Raw genomic sequence first — 17,985 nt, forward strand, 5'->3', positions numbered from 1 at the left:
GCACGTTGGTTGGTAATCTGGTGATGTCTAGCTTCATTTTACTGTTCCTATTGCTCTCTGTAAGATGGACTTCATCTGAAATGAAAATCTCTAACCACAGAAGTGTAAACTAAAGCTTATGCGTTACTTTTATAAAAACCCACGTCACTGGGTGTGATAGAAGTCATGGAAATAGCAATTTAACATATGCAGTAGCATTTTCCAGATGTGAGCTTTAGTTTCTCAAATTTTAATCAACTGAGGACTTGGGGTGATCGTATTAGCTTTCTAGTGTTTTTTTTTTTTTTTTTTTTCCTTTGCTTCCATCAGTTACAAGGCTTCAGATACTAATATCAACTGCAAAGAAATCTGATGGACTGGACGTGATGTTATCATTTTAATGGTATTTTCCCTTAAAAAATCCACAGATGTTGTTACTGCTGTCTCCTACACTAGAAATATATATTCAGTAGTGTGACCAGCCACACAAGCATTTCCCTGTACCAGAGAAATGCATTACAGTACAGACACATGGAGAAATTGCAGTGGCAGTAGTACTGTTGTTGCTGTGATGGTCTATGGCTGTAGGCAAAACAGGGTATTTAAATGTAGCATCTTTTTATTACATTGCTGATAGGTATTGCTAAAAGGTATGTTGATTTTTAAGCAAACAATTTTGATTCTATGCGAAGTATAACAGATTTTTCTTTGTTTTATATTTTTTGTGGTTTTAATGAAGTCAGCATATGTATTGAGTATTATTTGAGGTTTTAGAATCACCAAGTAACTAGATTTTTTTCCCATATTTATTTTTTTAAATAAAAGGAATATAATTTTTGTATTCTGACATGGTCATTTCTGTTTGTTCATCAGCCTTGTTTCATGCTGTCATTCCGTAGAACAGCAAATAGAAGATAATGGCATTTTTGTTGTTGGGGTAGAAGTTTCTTACAATGTCTTCTTGGGTTATCTAATTTCAGAACCTTTGCGTCAGCTTTATGAAATACTGTATTGCATATTTTTGTCTGCCCTTTTTGTTTTGTGCATCTATCTACTAGGCATCAAATGTGATGTCTGTTTCAAACAGATGCTGTGGTGTAGATTTCATTGCAGTCTAGTTAATAAAGATAACAAGAAAACCTGTGGTTTCCTCCGAGTAGCCTCCTATTATTCTGTGGTCTATGGATAATACATAGTTAATGGAGAAAGTATTATGGTGTCATAACAGCATTAGATACTGAAGTACTATACTGTCTTATGTTCCCTGAATCTCAGAAGAAGCTGGAATATACTGATCCTCTTAAGCTGTAGAATTGAACTCCTGAAGATGTTTTCATGTAATTTGTTTTAATAGACTTTGTGAGCTCAAGGGGACCACTGACACTGTGAGATTAAGATGTTACTTTGCCAAGCTGCTTACTGGAAAAAGCAGCATTTTCCTTGAGCGGTTTGCAAGCGGACTTTTCAACATAGAAAAGGAACCTATGCCACAGATGTGGAGTTCCATAGTGGGAACGGTCAGCGTGGATTGTGTGTTACTCGTTTTTTATTTTTATTTTCTCCCTCTAGTTGTTCTGCTTTTCACCATTTAATTACTGACATACAGAAATATAATTGAATATAGTAAATACTATGTTTTTATACAGATACAGAGCTATTTTGTGAAGTATTTACAAAATGGAAAAATAACTGTACGAGTATCTAGTAATTCTAGGTGTAGAAAGAAATTTTAAAGCCATCTTACATAGAGTGTTTTCAAGTCAAAATTATTTATGAAGTGACCTCAGATTCCTTTTCTTTTCCTAATTGCTACTTTTGGGTAGAATTTATAAACGTGATAGAATCCTAAGGAATTTATTATCTTAAAAAAGAGAAAAGGGCAAAAAAAAACCCTCTATCTGGAAGTTGCAGATTTAGCTGCTACGATGAATCTTCCCTTTTGATTTTTACACTTCATAGATCTGAATCTGGGCTTCACCAGAAAATCTCACTAGTGTAGATTAGGTGAAGATAATGAAAGGTATTGAGAGTGTTGTGTAGAAGAGAAATAATTGGATCCAAAAAGTTAGCAGTTACTGCATTTATATAACTTCCCAAGGAAAACAAATGAAAATTAATTGAAGGACTAGTTATAAAGCAGTGAGAATATTACTTAGTCAATCTACAACATTTATTTCTTGATTAAATCTGAGTGTTCAAAATAATATTTTCTATAACTTGGAGATTATAAATAGAAGCAAGTGCTATCTGATGGTTGCAGTTATGAATTATATGAAGTTTGAATGTCGGGATGCTAACATGTTCAGAAATGGATATACCAATACAATTTTGAATGAATATATTTTATATTAAAAATTATACCTGTCAAAGGCTTGCTTATTTGCAGATTGACAAAGCTGAATGGGAAGAATTGGCATCACAACTAAATTTTAATTCTAAAAATGAATTTTATAAACAAAATTGAAATAGTCTTTTTTTACAATGACAGCATTTAAGTGAAATTCTTAGAATTTCTTTTAAAAATAATTAATTCCTTTAACATGCTTTTCCAGAGTTTCTGAACATCTTTGTTCATCGTCATCTGTGATCATCTAACACATTTTTTATCATTTTGAATGATAGAGCTGTTTGAAGCTATAGCATACTGCCATGTACCTAAATCTTTCATATGTCTAACAGGAACACTTGGCCAGGATGAAGAGAGAATCATAACTGTGAAGACCTTTACAGAGTAAAAACACTTGGACACAAGACTGCTGTGCCAATTTACGTAGGTGTGGATCTCCCTTTCTGGCAGATACCCGGAGTGTATTACTGTGCATAGAAAGAGGATGCCTGCTTCTTGCTGGCCTCCTTGCCTCTGTATAGGTGACCAATCAACACTTGCCGTATTAATCTGACAAGGCATTTCAAAACCATCATTCACCTCCCTTGGGCACATATGTGCACAGCTAATCTGATGCCCTCCAAGCCTTGGTAGCGTGACAACTCACTTCTGTACCCAAGTCTTTGCTTTGTTGCAAGCAGTCCTTTAAAGCTCCCATCTTTTACAAATGCTTCTTTAGAGACTCACTTCTTAAGGTCGCTATAAGGCAACCACTCTTTGAGTCTGTCTTCATGATACGATATTATTTTAACCCAGAGCCCATTGCACAAGCTTGCATACCCCTGAGGGAAAAAAAAAAAAAAAAAGAACTTGAAAGAGAAGGAGGTGGTTATGGGGAGGAGATGAAGCTGTTCCTTAGCTTTGGATCTCTTTATGTGAAGGTAGGGACCTTCAAGGAGGTCCTCTGCATCTAGCCATCCAAGCAAGCTCTCTGGATGCAAGTCCTCCAACACAGGTTGAAATATTCAGTTATCGCACACTTGGGGGACATTCAAGACTAGAGCGAAGTTGTTGATTTCCAAACCCAAAGACTAAGAAATCTGAACTCTTTGAGAACTGTGCCTCTGGTCTTTTTGTATTAAAAAAAAAAAAAAAATCCATCCCATTTTGTGGGAAGTTCGTTGCTTCACAGCTGAAGCAGAGCAGCCTGCTGGCAGCAAGGGGTTTGGGCAGTGGGAAGCTGGTACCCATGGTTGGCCTCAAGCCTGCGATTCAGCTCACAGCATCACCCAGAGCTCCCTCCCTGCAGGCTGATGCAGTGTCCCTCCCTGCTGCAACACTTTGCCCTTGGACTGCTCCACAGCACGTTAAGTAGATACCCACTGTTTAGCAAATTTCTGACTGAAGCACGTCTTGCTGTCCAACAGAAATAACTCTACTTTATGGGGTTCTTCTGAATTTTAAAAACTGTTGGCTCCTGTTGTTTTCTTCAGTCACCTCCCCCTCCTGTTTTTTTTTTTATTATTATTATTTATTTCCAGTGTTGCAATGCAAGTGTCACATACATACAAAGGTGTATTGGGATTCTGGGGGAGGATAGCGAAACTTCAACGTATGTTCATAAGAAAGTGTTAAGAGAGCCTGTGGGCAGATATTGGAGATAATTAGGAACTACACAGAACTGCTGCAGGCTCGAGGGATGTTTGCAGGCTGCAGAGAGTTCCTCAGGGAAAGAAAGTGCTCTGTAATTACAGGCAAGGTCAGAGTAGTCAGTTCAGTGGAAAAGAGATAGTAAGAGCTGGGGCTCTGGTGAAGATTTTTGAATGTCATTAACAAGACACAGTTGTTTTCAGTTTTTTAAATGATCGTCCTCTGCAGTATACATTGTATGTTGTCTGCTGTGAAGATTTTGGCCCTTTTTTGAGAGAGATGATTCACACTTCTAAGTGAAGGGAGTTTCTTTGTCACACGTCACATTTCTTTTTGGCTCTAAAGATTTTGAATGTGTACTTCAGTGGTGTAAATCTCCATTTTGCTTCTTTTGTACATGTGAAAGAGCTCTTTTAATACCTGAAGTGTTTTAGCCCACCTCAGATTATTTGAAGGTGAGACGTGTGTCCTGGCCTTCACTCCAGGACATTTTGATGACCATCTCAAATTCATCCCTCAATACAAACTTTTGATTTCTTTCCTTCTGAGGCTAACACTTGAGTTTAGAAACCCTCTGTGCCCAAATTTTATCCTAGAAAGTATTCAAATGGCAAGAGTGGTTGCAAGTTCTCTTCCCGTTTCCCCCTTCTGCTGTATGGCTCCACCTTCATAACTTTACCAGTGCAGCTGGATGTGGGACCATGCTGGGACTGCATTAGGGGTTTATTCAGCTTGAAATAAAAAAGGAAAAGTGTTTAAGTACAGTCCAAAGTGAGCCATCTAGGTTGCTGTGGACTCTACCTCCCACCCTGACCTTGCATCCGGAGAGTGCTGCTGCATGTGCATGATCGGTTGATAGAAGGCACTGATCTAGGTGGAAATCAGTTCCTTTTTTTTAGGAGAATGTGGTTTTGGCTAGCTCAGCTTGCTGAACTGCCTGGTTGGGAGGTTGCTAGAGCCTCTCTGAGGAGAGGCTGGAGGGGCCTGGGTTGTCGCAAGGGAAGGCGAGAGTGGGACTGAATCCAGCAAACCAGATTTGTGTCGGTTAAGCTGTTGTGAAACTTCACATCTGAGTCTTTGGATTAAATCCTTTCCCTGATGTAGTTCACATTGGAGCACCTTGAATGATTGTCCTGGCGTAAATGAGGGCATGGTGTGATGTGTGAGTTGAGAAGGAAGTGGTGAGGAGAAGAAATGTCTTCAGTTTCTTGCAGCTGAATGCTTTGTTTTGTGAAGTCCACCTTCAATTATTTTTCTGTATTGCAGCCCCTTTGCTTCCCTGCCATATAAATGTAACACATCTAGCTATATTTGCCTCAGAAATTTCCCGTGGGAGTGTTTGACCAGTAACTGATTAAAGAGACTTGCGGCTGGCCTTTCAGAAATAAGTGTAATAGTTAATCAGCTAAAGTATAGAGTTGCTGAAGTGTTTAAAAACAGGCAGGCAAAAGGCTAAGTGTTACCTTTCTTGTATGTTTTGGTAGGTTCTGTTTAGCTCAAATACCTTTAACTTTTGGGTGAGACAATTTTTGCAGTGCTTTTATCTTTTTTAACTTCTCATGAGCAACGTAACTGCTTGTTTAACTCACTTCTTCCAGAGGCCAGCTTTTAACAATTTACTGTATTTTCATGTCTTCAGGCCCCCGCCTTTTGGAGAATGTGTGTGTAAATTTGGCAAATGCCAATTATTAGCTTCTAATGGTTTGCTTAAGAACCCTCAGTGTTTTTCTTGGAAGTATTTTTCCTGAATGCATTTTCAATTTTTTCTTGCTTGTTCTTCCTAAGTGTATTTTTTAATGCAGCCCCCATTAAGTCAGATGGTGTAGCATCAAGCAGCAAAAGGGGGATATATCTAATAGTTCTAGAAATAATACAAATGTTGCCCTTATCTTTCATATAAGATAGCTGTGCATGAGAAAAAGTCTTTCACTTTTAGAAATGCATACAGCGTACAAATGTTGCTGCCTTCCCTGTTAAAAGAAGCCCAGAAGGTCATTCAGCACAGCAGCTATGATCAGCTATTAATATTTTTACTTGGTGGAGGAGGTGGTTGTGTGTCAGAACATTGCACTGAAGTCAGTTCTGTCAGTATTCACGATGAATGTCTGCTGAACAGCCACTAATATAAGCTTCATTTCTCTCCATATGCCAACAAATGCATTTTTCTATCTCTTTTATTTGCTTAACAATATATCACATTGTATAACTGACAGTACAGCGTCTGTATTAATGGACTGGCAGTTACGATCACAGTGCCTGGCGTTGCACCTTTGCTGCGGATCTGTTTCTGTGCAGTTCTGGTGGTGTTTCAGACCTCACATCTCTGATTAGCACGGCTGACTGTCCTGCCCTGGCTGTGCAGCTGTCTTTGAGCAGGGGAGGGACTTCTAGAATTACCCAGGCATGAAAGCTGTGGAGAGAAAACCGTTTAAGAACATACAGAACAAACGTTAAACATCTTCTGACTTTTCTTCTCCCTTCCTCTATCTAGGAGTGAAGAACATTTGTATAGCCTTATTGGTGTATGTTTATAATTGTCCTCCAAACGGTATGTTATGTAATATGAAAGAAATACAGAATCTCAGTGGCTTATAGTGCAATGGAAGGTGAATGAAGTAAGGATAATTAGAGGAGATGAGTAAAAGAATCGGTAGTTACTCAGTTCAAAATTACATTTTATCCCTATGGAATTGGCTGTTTTTAGTAGGAAAAAAGCCTAACCCCCAAACCAGTTATTTTTCCTACTATGTGCTTCAGCCTTTTAGGAACTGAGTAGTTAATTTTGTTAAATATTTATTGTTCCTGTTGGATAGGATTTCTTAATTTATTTTACTTTGTAAGTTGGGCTACATAAACAACCAAGTATGTCAGCTGGCCATCTCTCAGCTCTGAAGTGTATAGCCTGTAATAGAATGACTGTACTATCAGAAGTGCCACTTGTGTAGTACTGTGTTCAGCAGTAACCTTGAAGGTTAATCCCACAGTCACTGTTTGATAGCTAGTGGGATCATCTGCCATCAGCTTGTGCAGAACTGTTTGTGGTTTGATCCTTTAGACCAAAACGCAATTTCGTGGTCTCTCTTTTTTTTTTAATTTTATTTTTTTCCCATTTTCCCAGTGTCTTGCCATCTTTATGGATTCTGGTATGTATCTTTTCCCATCTTACTCTGCAAGGGGAGGGAAAATTTGTTTCCTTTGACCTCATACAAGTTTGACAGGAAGGAAATTTGGTCAGGCTGAAAAAGCCTGAAATCTGGTAGCCTGACTTCTCAAAGACTCTGTAGCTCTTTCTATAAGATTGCTGGGTGGTCAGAATCTTAAAAATGCAGGCTGTTGTGAGTTTTTTTTTTTTTTTTTTTTTTTTTTTTTTTTTTTTTTTTTTTTTTTAAGAAAAGATAATTTAGAAATGTTGTGTACTTACTTATCTGGATTTGGCTTCTCTGCTTTCCTTCTTTTACCAGTCTCCTTATATCATCACCTTCAGATACTCTACTCTGAAGCTGCAAAGAGTGAGGTTTTCAATAAACATAAAGTGTTGAAGAGCTTGCTGCAGTATTGGTACACTTGACTGTGTGTGGCTTCTTTCTGTCAACAAAAGAGAGACACCTCGATGAAAGATGCATGAGAACAAGCAAATATTTTTTCTGGTTGTCTAACTGGCTTAACACTTGCACTTTATATAAGTTAACAGAAGCACTTAGGAGGTAAAAATGATGAGTTAAATATTGACAGTGAAATATGAGAGCTACTGTTAATAATTGTTCTTTATTTTTTAACTTAAATTAATATCTGAATTCATTCCTGTAGTGTGGGAATGTAACTTTTGCTGGTTTTGCATGGAAGAAGAGCTATATTGGAAAAGCAAAATTGAATCAAATAATTGTGGATCCTTTTTTTCCTGTGTTGCAGGCCTAATATGTTTTTGTCTTGTTAGGGGTATCTGCCTAAGAAATGTTTTACATCACTCAAAGCAATATTAGAGAATGGTTTCAAGTAGCATCTCCCAGAACAGAAATTTTAATCTGCCCTTTAAGTGAGAGTAAAAGTACATTACTGCAATTTCTTGATATTTAATGTCTTGACTAGTGCTAGAAATAACTTGCCAGTAAAAAAAAAAAAAAAAAAATTCTTCAGGATCCAGTGAACATCCAGGGTTGGCCCCTTCCCTGCCCTGAAAGAATAGGTGTATAAAGCCTGGTTATAAAATCCTAGAGTAGGAAATTTAGTTTGAATATTTCATCTGAAAAGCTAAGTTCTGTTTATATGGGGAGCCCAACCTGAATTCTTACTAGTGGTAAGATTAGACAAGCAACAGCTAGCTCTTATGTAATACTTTTTATTGTCAGTTCTTCCACATGCCTTGCAACAGAGGTAGTAACCATTAATTTGTGTTTTATTGTGGGGAAAAAGAAGGCAAAAAGCTTGCTTTGAACTAGTAGAACAGAGCAGGACTGTGGGACTGCTATAATGGCAAAAAAGAAGGGGTGTGTGTGTCTAAATCAGATACCGATCTTCTTGGGAGAAGACTAGCATTTAAATATTCTAATTAGGTTATTTCTTAGGAAATACCGAGTAGGTGGAAATGAAGGAGAGGGGAATAGAAAGAATTAAACCTTAATGTATATGTAATCTTAATTTGGTTTATTGTTTCTGTACTTAACACTACTGTGTTAGCAATACTTTTTTTAACTTGCCTACTGAATTCAAATGCAACATAAAGTGTTGACCCTCACTAATTTAAACAAATGTCCTGTCTTGTAGGCAGGAGAAAGGTATACCTTGAGAGAAAGGTATTTGAATAATACTGACTTTATTCCTTTTGTAATTAGATCTTGTCATCTCTGCCTGTCCAGCTTTCCTGATGCAGTTAAGAGTATTTTTAAGAAGAGAAGCCTTTGGTTTCTCTAATCCTGAAAGTGATGGCAAGCGAGACTTAGATGAAGGAAGTCCACTGGCCAAGATGTAGAAGGGTCCTTTTCTCCAACTTTATTTTCTATGCAGGGAATGAGGACAGAAATTGCGTACAGAAGTTGTGCAAAGCCACTGGATCTACAGTTGTATTTTAAACTCTACTCAAAGCTACAGTACTTTCACAGTTCAAAGATTCCTGTTTACTTAACTCATACTGTTCTTACTGATGTTTCAGAGACTTCTTAATAAAAAGTGTTGTTGCCTCTCTGTAGAATAAAGTTTGCATCGTAATATAGATGCTGGTATTACAAAATGTTTACCCCTGAATGCATATCTGTTCATTAGGAAGATGCAAGTGGGTATGGAAGTAATAGCTCTGATATTCCAGACACAAGTTTTTTTTATAGGATAAATGCAGTTTTTCTTCAAACTATTGTGTTCTGATATTTTTTTTCCTGATTTTTCTGTTATGTGAACTTTCTTTGGAATGCAATTGAAAAGTGCTGCAGATCTGGGAAACCTTAATAGCATTTCTTAAATCCTCATCATGGTATGATGGGGAAAAAAAGGTAACTACTATTATTTTTAAATCTCATTTAGTTGTAATGCTAAAAAGTCTGAAATGATTAACCAAACTTCATGAATAGTTTTCCTGATAAGTATGCTAGACAAATTGTTTTGTAAACCCTATTATGGCCTTGCCTTGTTATCTACCTATCTATCCATATTTATTTAATAAATTATTATTGGTGCGTCTATGCTAAACTGAAAAAAAAAGTAGTTACTCAAAAGGTGAGATTAATGCAGTGTTATATGTAGTATAGACAAGCCCATTTTTTTAGTTCCAGTGAATGTGACAAATGCAATTCTTAATTTAAATGAGTTCTCTTTAGCAGCATCTGTATAGATGTAATAACTCTTCATCTGTGTGCGCTTCAGATACATCTCTGGAATATCCCAGGCACCCTTTTGTTTGATCTCTTTTACTCTAGTTATATGCTTTACATATAAACAGAATTGGGGTAATTTTTTCTACTTTTTCAAATGGAGAATTAAGTAGGATTTGAGTAGTCTTTAAAGTCCGTCTGTATTTATTCGAACATCTAGGCTTTAATTTTGTAGCACCTTAGACTTCCTGAAAGCAATAATACAAAGACAAATGATTGCTTTATTCTTTTGAGATTGTTAAGTTTAACATACTTCCTCATGGTGTATATGAAAAAGGGCTGTGAGGGCCAGAACTGTTCAGAGAGGGGGAGAAAAGTCTTGGGGGGGATCTGATCCATGTCTGTAAACACCTGAAGGAAAGGTGCAATGAGGATGGAGCCAGGCTCTTTTTGGTGGTGCCCAGTGCTGGGACAAGAGGCAGTGGGTACCAGCTGGAACACAGGAGTTTTCTCCTGGACATCAGGAGGCACTTTACTGTGAGGGTAGGGTTATCAAACATTGGCACAAGTTGTTTAGCGATGTTACAAAATCTCTGGGCATGTTACAGATGTTACAGAGAATTTCTTGGAAATCTTCAAAAGCTGCCTGGATGTGGTCCTGGGCAGCCTGCTCTGGGTGGCCCTGCTTGAGCAGAGGGTTGGACCAGATGGCCTCCAGAGGTCCCAGCCAGTCTGTGATCCTGGTTTTGTCACTTGGGATCTAACTCTGTGTCTGTTCTGCCGCTGTGACCTCCCTTCCCAACCCTTGCCCCACAAAGTTGCGATCATTTCCTAAGAGTTTTCCCCAGTGACTGTGGCCAACAATTTTTTTTCCTGATGTATCCTTCCTGGATACATTTCATTAGATATACATATCAGTTGTGAAAAAGAAAATACTGTACTGTGTGTCAGAATATTGCATGTATCTATATACAACATATATGTTTTATAGGAGCTCTATATAAAATCCTTGAACATAATTCTTAGAGATACAGGAACTACTGTGACAGTAACCAAAGTTATTTTGTGGCTTATTTTCTTATTTTTTCACTTTTTTCTTTTTCTTGTGTGTATGCCTTGTCTTTCAGAATTGGAAGAACACACGGATTTCAAGCTTTGAATGTCGGGCGTTTTACAAGATTACCGCAGCTAAGCTGAGAAGGCAGATGCAGCTCTGAGAACCAGATTGATTGAGCTGGTGTGTACTGCATGTACATGAAAACGCACATGTCCTTGTCATCGCATAGACACACTCTTGCATACTCCTGAGAGCTTTGCAATTGATGAAAATTAATTTAAGAACCAGATGGAGCACCTTTCCAGCACAGGAATCGGTAACCCATGGAAAGACACCTGCCAGTAATGTTCAGCTTTCCCCATGGTCTTCACGGGTGAAAAAAGTTTGCAAGAAGAGGAAGAAAAAACACATAACACACTGAAAAGGCCTAATAAATACCTCCACAATCTAAATCAATAACTGTGAGGGAAACAGAAGAATACTGAGGGCAGAGGAAACTGATTTTGTTATTGCAGAGGAATAATGTATGATCTTTGGCACATTTTGCTTTGGCCTCAATAGTTTGTGAATGGACTAATAAATCGTGACCACATGTTGAGTAATGATGACTGGAAGTAAGTAACTATGGGACAAGTCTGGGCATTGAACTGAGCAAACCTCGTCATCCTTTTTGAGTTAACCAGGTCATCGCCTTGCATATTCTTTCTCCCTCTCCTTTTTCCTCTTTTCACTTAGTGTGGTATAAATACTAATTGATTGAGCTCATAAATGTTACCCAAATAAAACAATTGGAATACTTCATATGTTTCCTTCTTGTACAGCTGCAAATGTTGTGTCTGGAACTATGAATCTGTGCTGTAGACAAGCATCAAGAAGGAAAGATCCGATCAAACAAGCAAGGAAAATACCTAGAGAAATAGTGAAACCAGGAAGTCAAATTTTTAATGCTGCTTCTCTTTCTTTTTTAGATGATTATATTTCTTCATTCCTTGAATTTTAGAAGATTTTGAAGGAGTGCTTACTTGATGTGCTTTAATTCTGGCATTTGTTTTTTACAGTAAGATGAAAAGTCTGTGATTCCTTGTAGCAGAAAAAAAGGGAAAAGTAAAGGAAAACGAGCTTGACATTTTAGCCTGTTTTGGAGGAGAGACAACTTCATGGTTCACCTGAGGCAAACTTACCTTCTTTGAAAGCTAAAAGCTTTAGAGCATTTTTGATTCCACTATAAATGAAGAGGGGTTTCTTTTTCATTCGTGTGTGGCGGCAAAAAGTGGGAAAGCAGGCAAGATAGCGTGATAAACGGTTCAGGCTGTGTTGGGTCTCTGGTGGAAAAAAGTCCTGCAATGAAAATCGGATTGGCTTTGGATTGCAAAAATTTTTGAGTCCAACGAGCAGTTCAGTACCAAGAGGGATTTCACATCTGGCCTGGCACACCAGTGCCTGCACAAGTTTGGGTCTGTTGTTTCGCACGGTTTGTGTGCCTTTTTTTCCCTTTATGCAATCTCTTTCAGCTTTAGCAGCAGAAATACATCAGATGGAAAAGATATGCCAGAGGGCAGCTTGGAAAAGATGAATGTCATATATATACATATATATGTATGTGCGTGTGTTTAAATTTCTGCAACTGAACTTTTGAAGAAAATCTGACTGGAGGAAATCTTAAAAGCCTTAAGTTACTTGAAACCTACACATTTGCAACTCTTTGTCTCTGGAATTGCATTACGCTAAACTGGAATCTCAGGCTGTATAAAGATTATATCAAGTTGAGCAAAAAGATGACTTAACCATTTCTTGAGCGCCTCTTATGAAGTAGCTGTTTCTCCAAAGGATAAGTGCACCCTCACTCTACAGACTCAAAAACAAAAATGAACCTGAATTTTTTTTTTAAGCGTTACTTTTTCTTAGCCAACTGCCATCATCTTTTATAGAGGAATTTTTCACTATGCATTTGGTGGATATTTATAAACACTGACCCCATCCTCCTCCCTTTCAATGATCTATCCCAGGTCAGTCCTATCAATAAAAAAAAAAAAAAGTTGATTTAAATTTTGTGCACTAGACACATTACTTTCTTATGTCAAAAAATAAAATATTTAAAAAGCATGTATGCGGCAGTGGAACATGGGCCTGTTCTTTGCAGCGATTCCAACATCCTCTGCCTCTCCTGGAAAGGGAGAGTTCCCAAAAGTGAGAAGGAGAAGCCCGTGTGCAGGAGGCGGTACTATGAGGAAGGCTGGTTGGCAACAGGCAATGGCAGAGGAGTTGTAGGCGTCACTTTTACTTCCAGCCATTGCAGGAGAGACCGGAACACCCCTCAGAGAATCAACTTCAATTTGAGGGGCCACAACAGCGAGGTAAGCAAACCGTGTGTTACGATTTAAAGATCGGGTTTGGAGTTGGCTTTGGAAATGATAGCAGTAATTCTTGTAGAGCGTTTCTGCTTGTAAACTAGTAGGAAAGGGGTATGGAGGAGGCTCAGGACTAATACAAATGTGTTTTGATTTTTTTTTTTTTTTTTTTTTTTTTTGATAGATTGAAAAGCTTAAGGCTTATGGTGAGGTTGTTCTTTGGAAGCAGGTCTGGAGTTTACTCAGTTTCCAGGCAAACTCAACAAATGCATTTAAGAGTATTAAAAACCGTGATAGCTGACTGCTTTTGCGTAACATTAAAGTCTGGCTTCGAAGACTAATGCAAAGGCAGAGGGGTGAGAGAGGAGCTCAGGTAAAGCCTGCCAGTTTTCAGAAACTGCATACCAGACTGTCCTGCAGCAGGCGGCAGTGTCGTGGTAGCTGTCATCTGCAGGAAAACTTCTGTTAGCTAAGGGAGGGGATAAGTGGGACGTATTGGAAAAATGATAAGGTGCCCTGCAGTACAATACTGTAACTTCAGGATGCAAGGCATTGTCCTGATTACAATGATACGAAACCACTTAAGTGTATTTTTTTCTGAAAGGGGTAAATCTGTTGGTAGAAGCTGGGATTTCAGCAGTGCTTTATTGTCTTCTGAGAACCTATCTGTTTCTCTGCATAACGCTTTAAGGGAAGTGCCAAGGATGCCCAGTAGTGTACAGGCTGCTAAGGGCAGGTGTAAGGACTCTTTTCTTGCTGTGTTAAGCCTGTGTTTTAGTTAAGCTACGTTTGCATCGGATGTGCTCTTTGAAGAGTTTGTATCAAAGCTTTGCTTCTAGATCTGCAGGAGGAATGACGTCATATGTTCTGACATTAAAACCAAAGATACAATGCTCTTTTTCTTGTCTTTTGTGCTACTTATTTGTTTGACTGTAATACATGTTGCCTTTTTGACATAAGCAGCACCTAAGATTGTGGGGTGATGGATTTGGTTTTTGTGTTAATACCAATGATGATCCAGTTTTTAAGGAAAAAAGGAGTGAGGGATAATTATTTAGTCTTAATAACTACTTGCACATGCTTTGTACACAGGTATGTATAGACTGGGGTGTATTGTATGTTACATAGATTATAGACAAGAGACAGATTCATGTGCATATTTGTATGGAATACAATCAAAAAAATGTGTAGGCACCTCTTCCTGAAGAGAGGAGCAGTGTTTTAATCTAGCAGTCTGCTTTGGACCACCCTGAGTTCTCAATAGAACTTCCTATTGCAGATTTGATTTTGTTTTTGAAATGTGAGATCCAAAGATCACTTTCTCATTTCTCCTTATTTTCTTCTTTAACTGTTCTGTGAACTGGGCACCTATTTTTTTTCTTTTGCATAATATGTGTATTGAAAACAACAGAGGAAATGCTGTTTATGAGAATGTTAAGTGTTGTTGCAAAACGTGAAAATACAAGGGTAGGCTTAAGTACATGCCAGTTAAGTGAAAAAGATGCTTATGTGCATGCTGCCCATTGGTTTGGGCTAGTTTTGCTTTATTTATGTGGTCAGCCATGAGATTCTCTTTCTGGGTTGCTGCATCATTGCTCTGTGAATTGAGCTGTGCTGTTTGTGCATCCTTTCCCCTCACAGTGATTGGCACAAGAATCTTGAAATGAAAATGTGAGGGGTTTTTTAATTATTTTTATATGGGCTCTTAAATTGTGCTGAGTCAAGTTTGTCATAAATAAAAAGGGTTGTGTTTCTGTAAACAATTTTTCTGGTAGCAGCAAATGTAAGAATGACCAGACTAGAGACCACCAATTCACTTCTCTGTACAAGGCTGGTATGGTGGTGTCAAAAATGTGTCCTGCCTAAGGAAGTAGGGAAATGGTTTTTAGAGCAACTAGCTTTGTGGTGAGTCTGTGGCTGCTGTCAGATTTTCCTGCTCCGGTACTTTTTGGGCATTGGTATAGTAATGCGAGACGATTCATTCTAAAACACCCTTCACCAGGCTTAATGAGTGTTTTCCTGTCTCTTATGGAATAATCCTACTGGTTTTCCTAGGAAAGAAACTGAAATGCAAGGATTGGTACTTCTTAGAGGTAAACAGTGGAATGTACAAGAAGATAGTTATAGAAGGAAAGATGTTTTCTAAAGAAATGATCTGTTGAAAGATTTTTTTAAATAAAGAAAATGTTGAACAGCACTTATAGCTGATGTTTGCATAACTAGTAGTACATGTTTTTCTTTTCCCTTCTCATCTTAAAAAGGAAGCCAACAGCAACCTTGTCTTTTGTGTATTGCCTCATGCAATGAAAAATGCTAATTTTACAAGCATATCCTGGTATATGTGTCTGACTAAAGTTACATTTGTTGTATAGAACATGTCCAAAGGGTGTCTTTGACTTAAAAATGTAAGTGTCTGTGTATTTCACTGACCGCTTGTGGGATTGCATTGTGTTGTCTTGTTCTCAGAAGTGCTCATTTATACATCTGCATATTTTTCTTTGGGATAAAGCTAGTGTGAAAAATGAAGTTTTTTGCTTTTTCTGACAGACATTGCTGCTTTAATATTAGTATGCATTCAATTATAAAGAATCAAATTCTGTAATGAACAAGCAGTAGAGATGAAAACACAAGCTAAATACTTTCCATTTGGGGTATAATCAGTAATATGCTGTGAGCAGAGCAATACATTGTATTTCAGGTTTAGGGTGAAAATCTGGAATAGGAAAAGCAACACTGCTTGGGGGCAAGAACATGAGCCTATTTTTAAGCAGGTTGTGAAGGTGGGTGCAAGTCATGTATTTTTGTGATGTTTTTATGGTTGCTGAAAAGATTCACTGAAACCTTTTGGTACACAGCTCCTTTTTTGCTATAGGCGTGCTGTGCAGACATATCAGAACAAAAGAGAACGAAGAATCCCCAGGACTGAGTTACTGACAGGCATGTTGCAGTGGTGGATTCGCATGATTCATCACATTGGGCAGTAATTGTGACTAAAATGCCTGGTAGTTTGAGCCAGGGTTGTTTTTTTTTTTTTTCATTTGCTTCAAGGTTGGTTATTAGAGTTAGAAGCTAGGAAGTGGCTGCTATATTGCTTTAATTAACAGCCTGATGTTTCTGTAGCTTCTAGGGAGAACAAAGGATAAAAATAAGCATATTCTATTTGTTCTATGGCAGAAGTGAAAATACTGCATTTTTGTTTTTAAAAAAATATAGTCCTGATTCTCATTAATGTAAGGGTAAGCATTCTAACAATTAAAATTGATGTGTATCAAAGGCAGAAATAACTGGTGCAGAAGGAAGGGGAAATGTGTACTGTGCAGCTGTGGCTGTTTCATGTGCGGTAGGAGCGAGCACCTGCCATCCCTGGCCGTGGCAGGGGATGTGTCTCAGGGCACACAGTGGATGGAGCAGGTGGGAAAGGTCACGGAGGTGCGCAGTTCCGTTTGGCTTTGGAGCATTTCCCTTGACCTCTCAGAAGAAACTGGTGGAGGCTGCTGGTCTGGGGGTTTCTTAAGCCTGGGAGAAAGGCTAGAAGTCGGGGAGATGTGCCCTTGTACCACAATGTGTGGATTAGCAGCTGAGGTGTGGTCACCTAAAATATTCCTTCCCCTTCCCTGCATGTGTAAACACAATGCTGTGTAGGAATTAGTGAGATGTGGAAATCTCTGATTTTTGACCTAACATGCCTTCTCTTGCCTGCATTGCGAAACAGTATTAGAAAGGTACTTGAGCACATTCCTTTTCTGACTTCTGACTCTGTAGTAAATTACAGGTTAAATGCAAAATACCTGGTCATTTCAGCAAGGTCAGGGTTTAACCTGGTGTGACCAATAGGTTCTGAAGACTGAATAACTTTTTACAATACCATCTGGTCCATCCTGAGGTCTCAGGGGAGATATTTCCAAGGAGGTCTGTGAAAGATGATTAGAAAAAAACAACACCCTACACCTTATGCTATCAATTAACTTTACAGGGATCTTCTCTCCCAGTGAGATTTACAAGATGCCTACAAATCAAATTGGTTGGTTGGTGCTGTTGCAGGCATTTATTTTAATGCATTCTGTTGTGTCTAGTGTATTAAGGTACTAATGATTCTATGGCACTTGATGTTTCTTAATGATTAGTATTTTAAAATGTTTTGCAGGTGTATATTTTTCATTGTGCAAACTAAAAAGTCATCCTTGATGTATTTAGTAAGATCCAGTATGCTAATTGCTGGACTGAAACATTACCAAGTAGTGCAAGAATATGCAAATTCTGATGCAGTGAATTAAGTAACATGCTGAATACATTAGTGAGTATGCATAACAATTTTTACTGTAAACATAAAGCGAAGTGCTCATTTATTTGACTTTCTTGGAGTGTCCAAGTGCATGACTGTAGCTGCAAAAAAAAAAGAAAAATGTTTAGCACAGGATTTCAAAGTGAAAAGGGATGTAAATGTATCTCAGCTGAGCTGTCAAATGAATTATTTTTAGTTACAGCTTTTCAAGGGAACACTGCCCTTTCAAAAAGTATTCAATAAACGTTTCTTCTCATACGACTTTCGTTATGGAAGTCTCTGGTCGGAAGGAGGTTACAAATCCTTTTTTCCTGTATAACAAAGTTTTCCTTTAGCCTGCCTACCTTTAGGGGGGATGTGTGCCAAAGTTCAGAGCAATTCTGGCAGAGCGGGCCCTTTCCAGAAGCCCATTAAAACCAAAACCAACAAATAAACCTCTTCAACAGTACTTGTTGGTTTGTAGTGTTACTGGTAAGAATATAGGCAAAGATATGGAAACAATCTTTTTTTTTTTTTTTTTAAGAAACCAACAACTTTTGCTTTAA

The 17,985-nt window shown here is 38.1% G+C and overlaps 1 protein-coding gene across 1 annotated transcript in view; it reads left to right on the forward strand.

Moving 5' to 3' along the window:
- The window catches only part of TULP4 (TUB like protein 4), a 156,326-nt gene that overhangs the window by 15,382 nt on the left and 122,959 nt on the right, over positions 1–17,985 (forward strand). The window contains exon 2 of the mRNA XM_035320030.1: positions 10,881–13,164. Coding sequence (XP_035175921.1) covers positions 12,913–13,164 — 252 coding nt within the window. The 5' untranslated portion in view covers positions 10,881–12,912. The remainder of the gene's footprint in view (positions 1–10,880; positions 13,165–17,985) is intronic.

This window comes from Oxyura jamaicensis, chromosome 3 (genome assembly GCF_011077185.1).
Source record: "Oxyura jamaicensis isolate SHBP4307 breed ruddy duck chromosome 3, BPBGC_Ojam_1.0, whole genome shotgun sequence".
In the NCBI taxonomy this organism is placed as follows: domain Eukaryota; kingdom Metazoa; phylum Chordata; class Aves; order Anseriformes; family Anatidae; genus Oxyura; species Oxyura jamaicensis.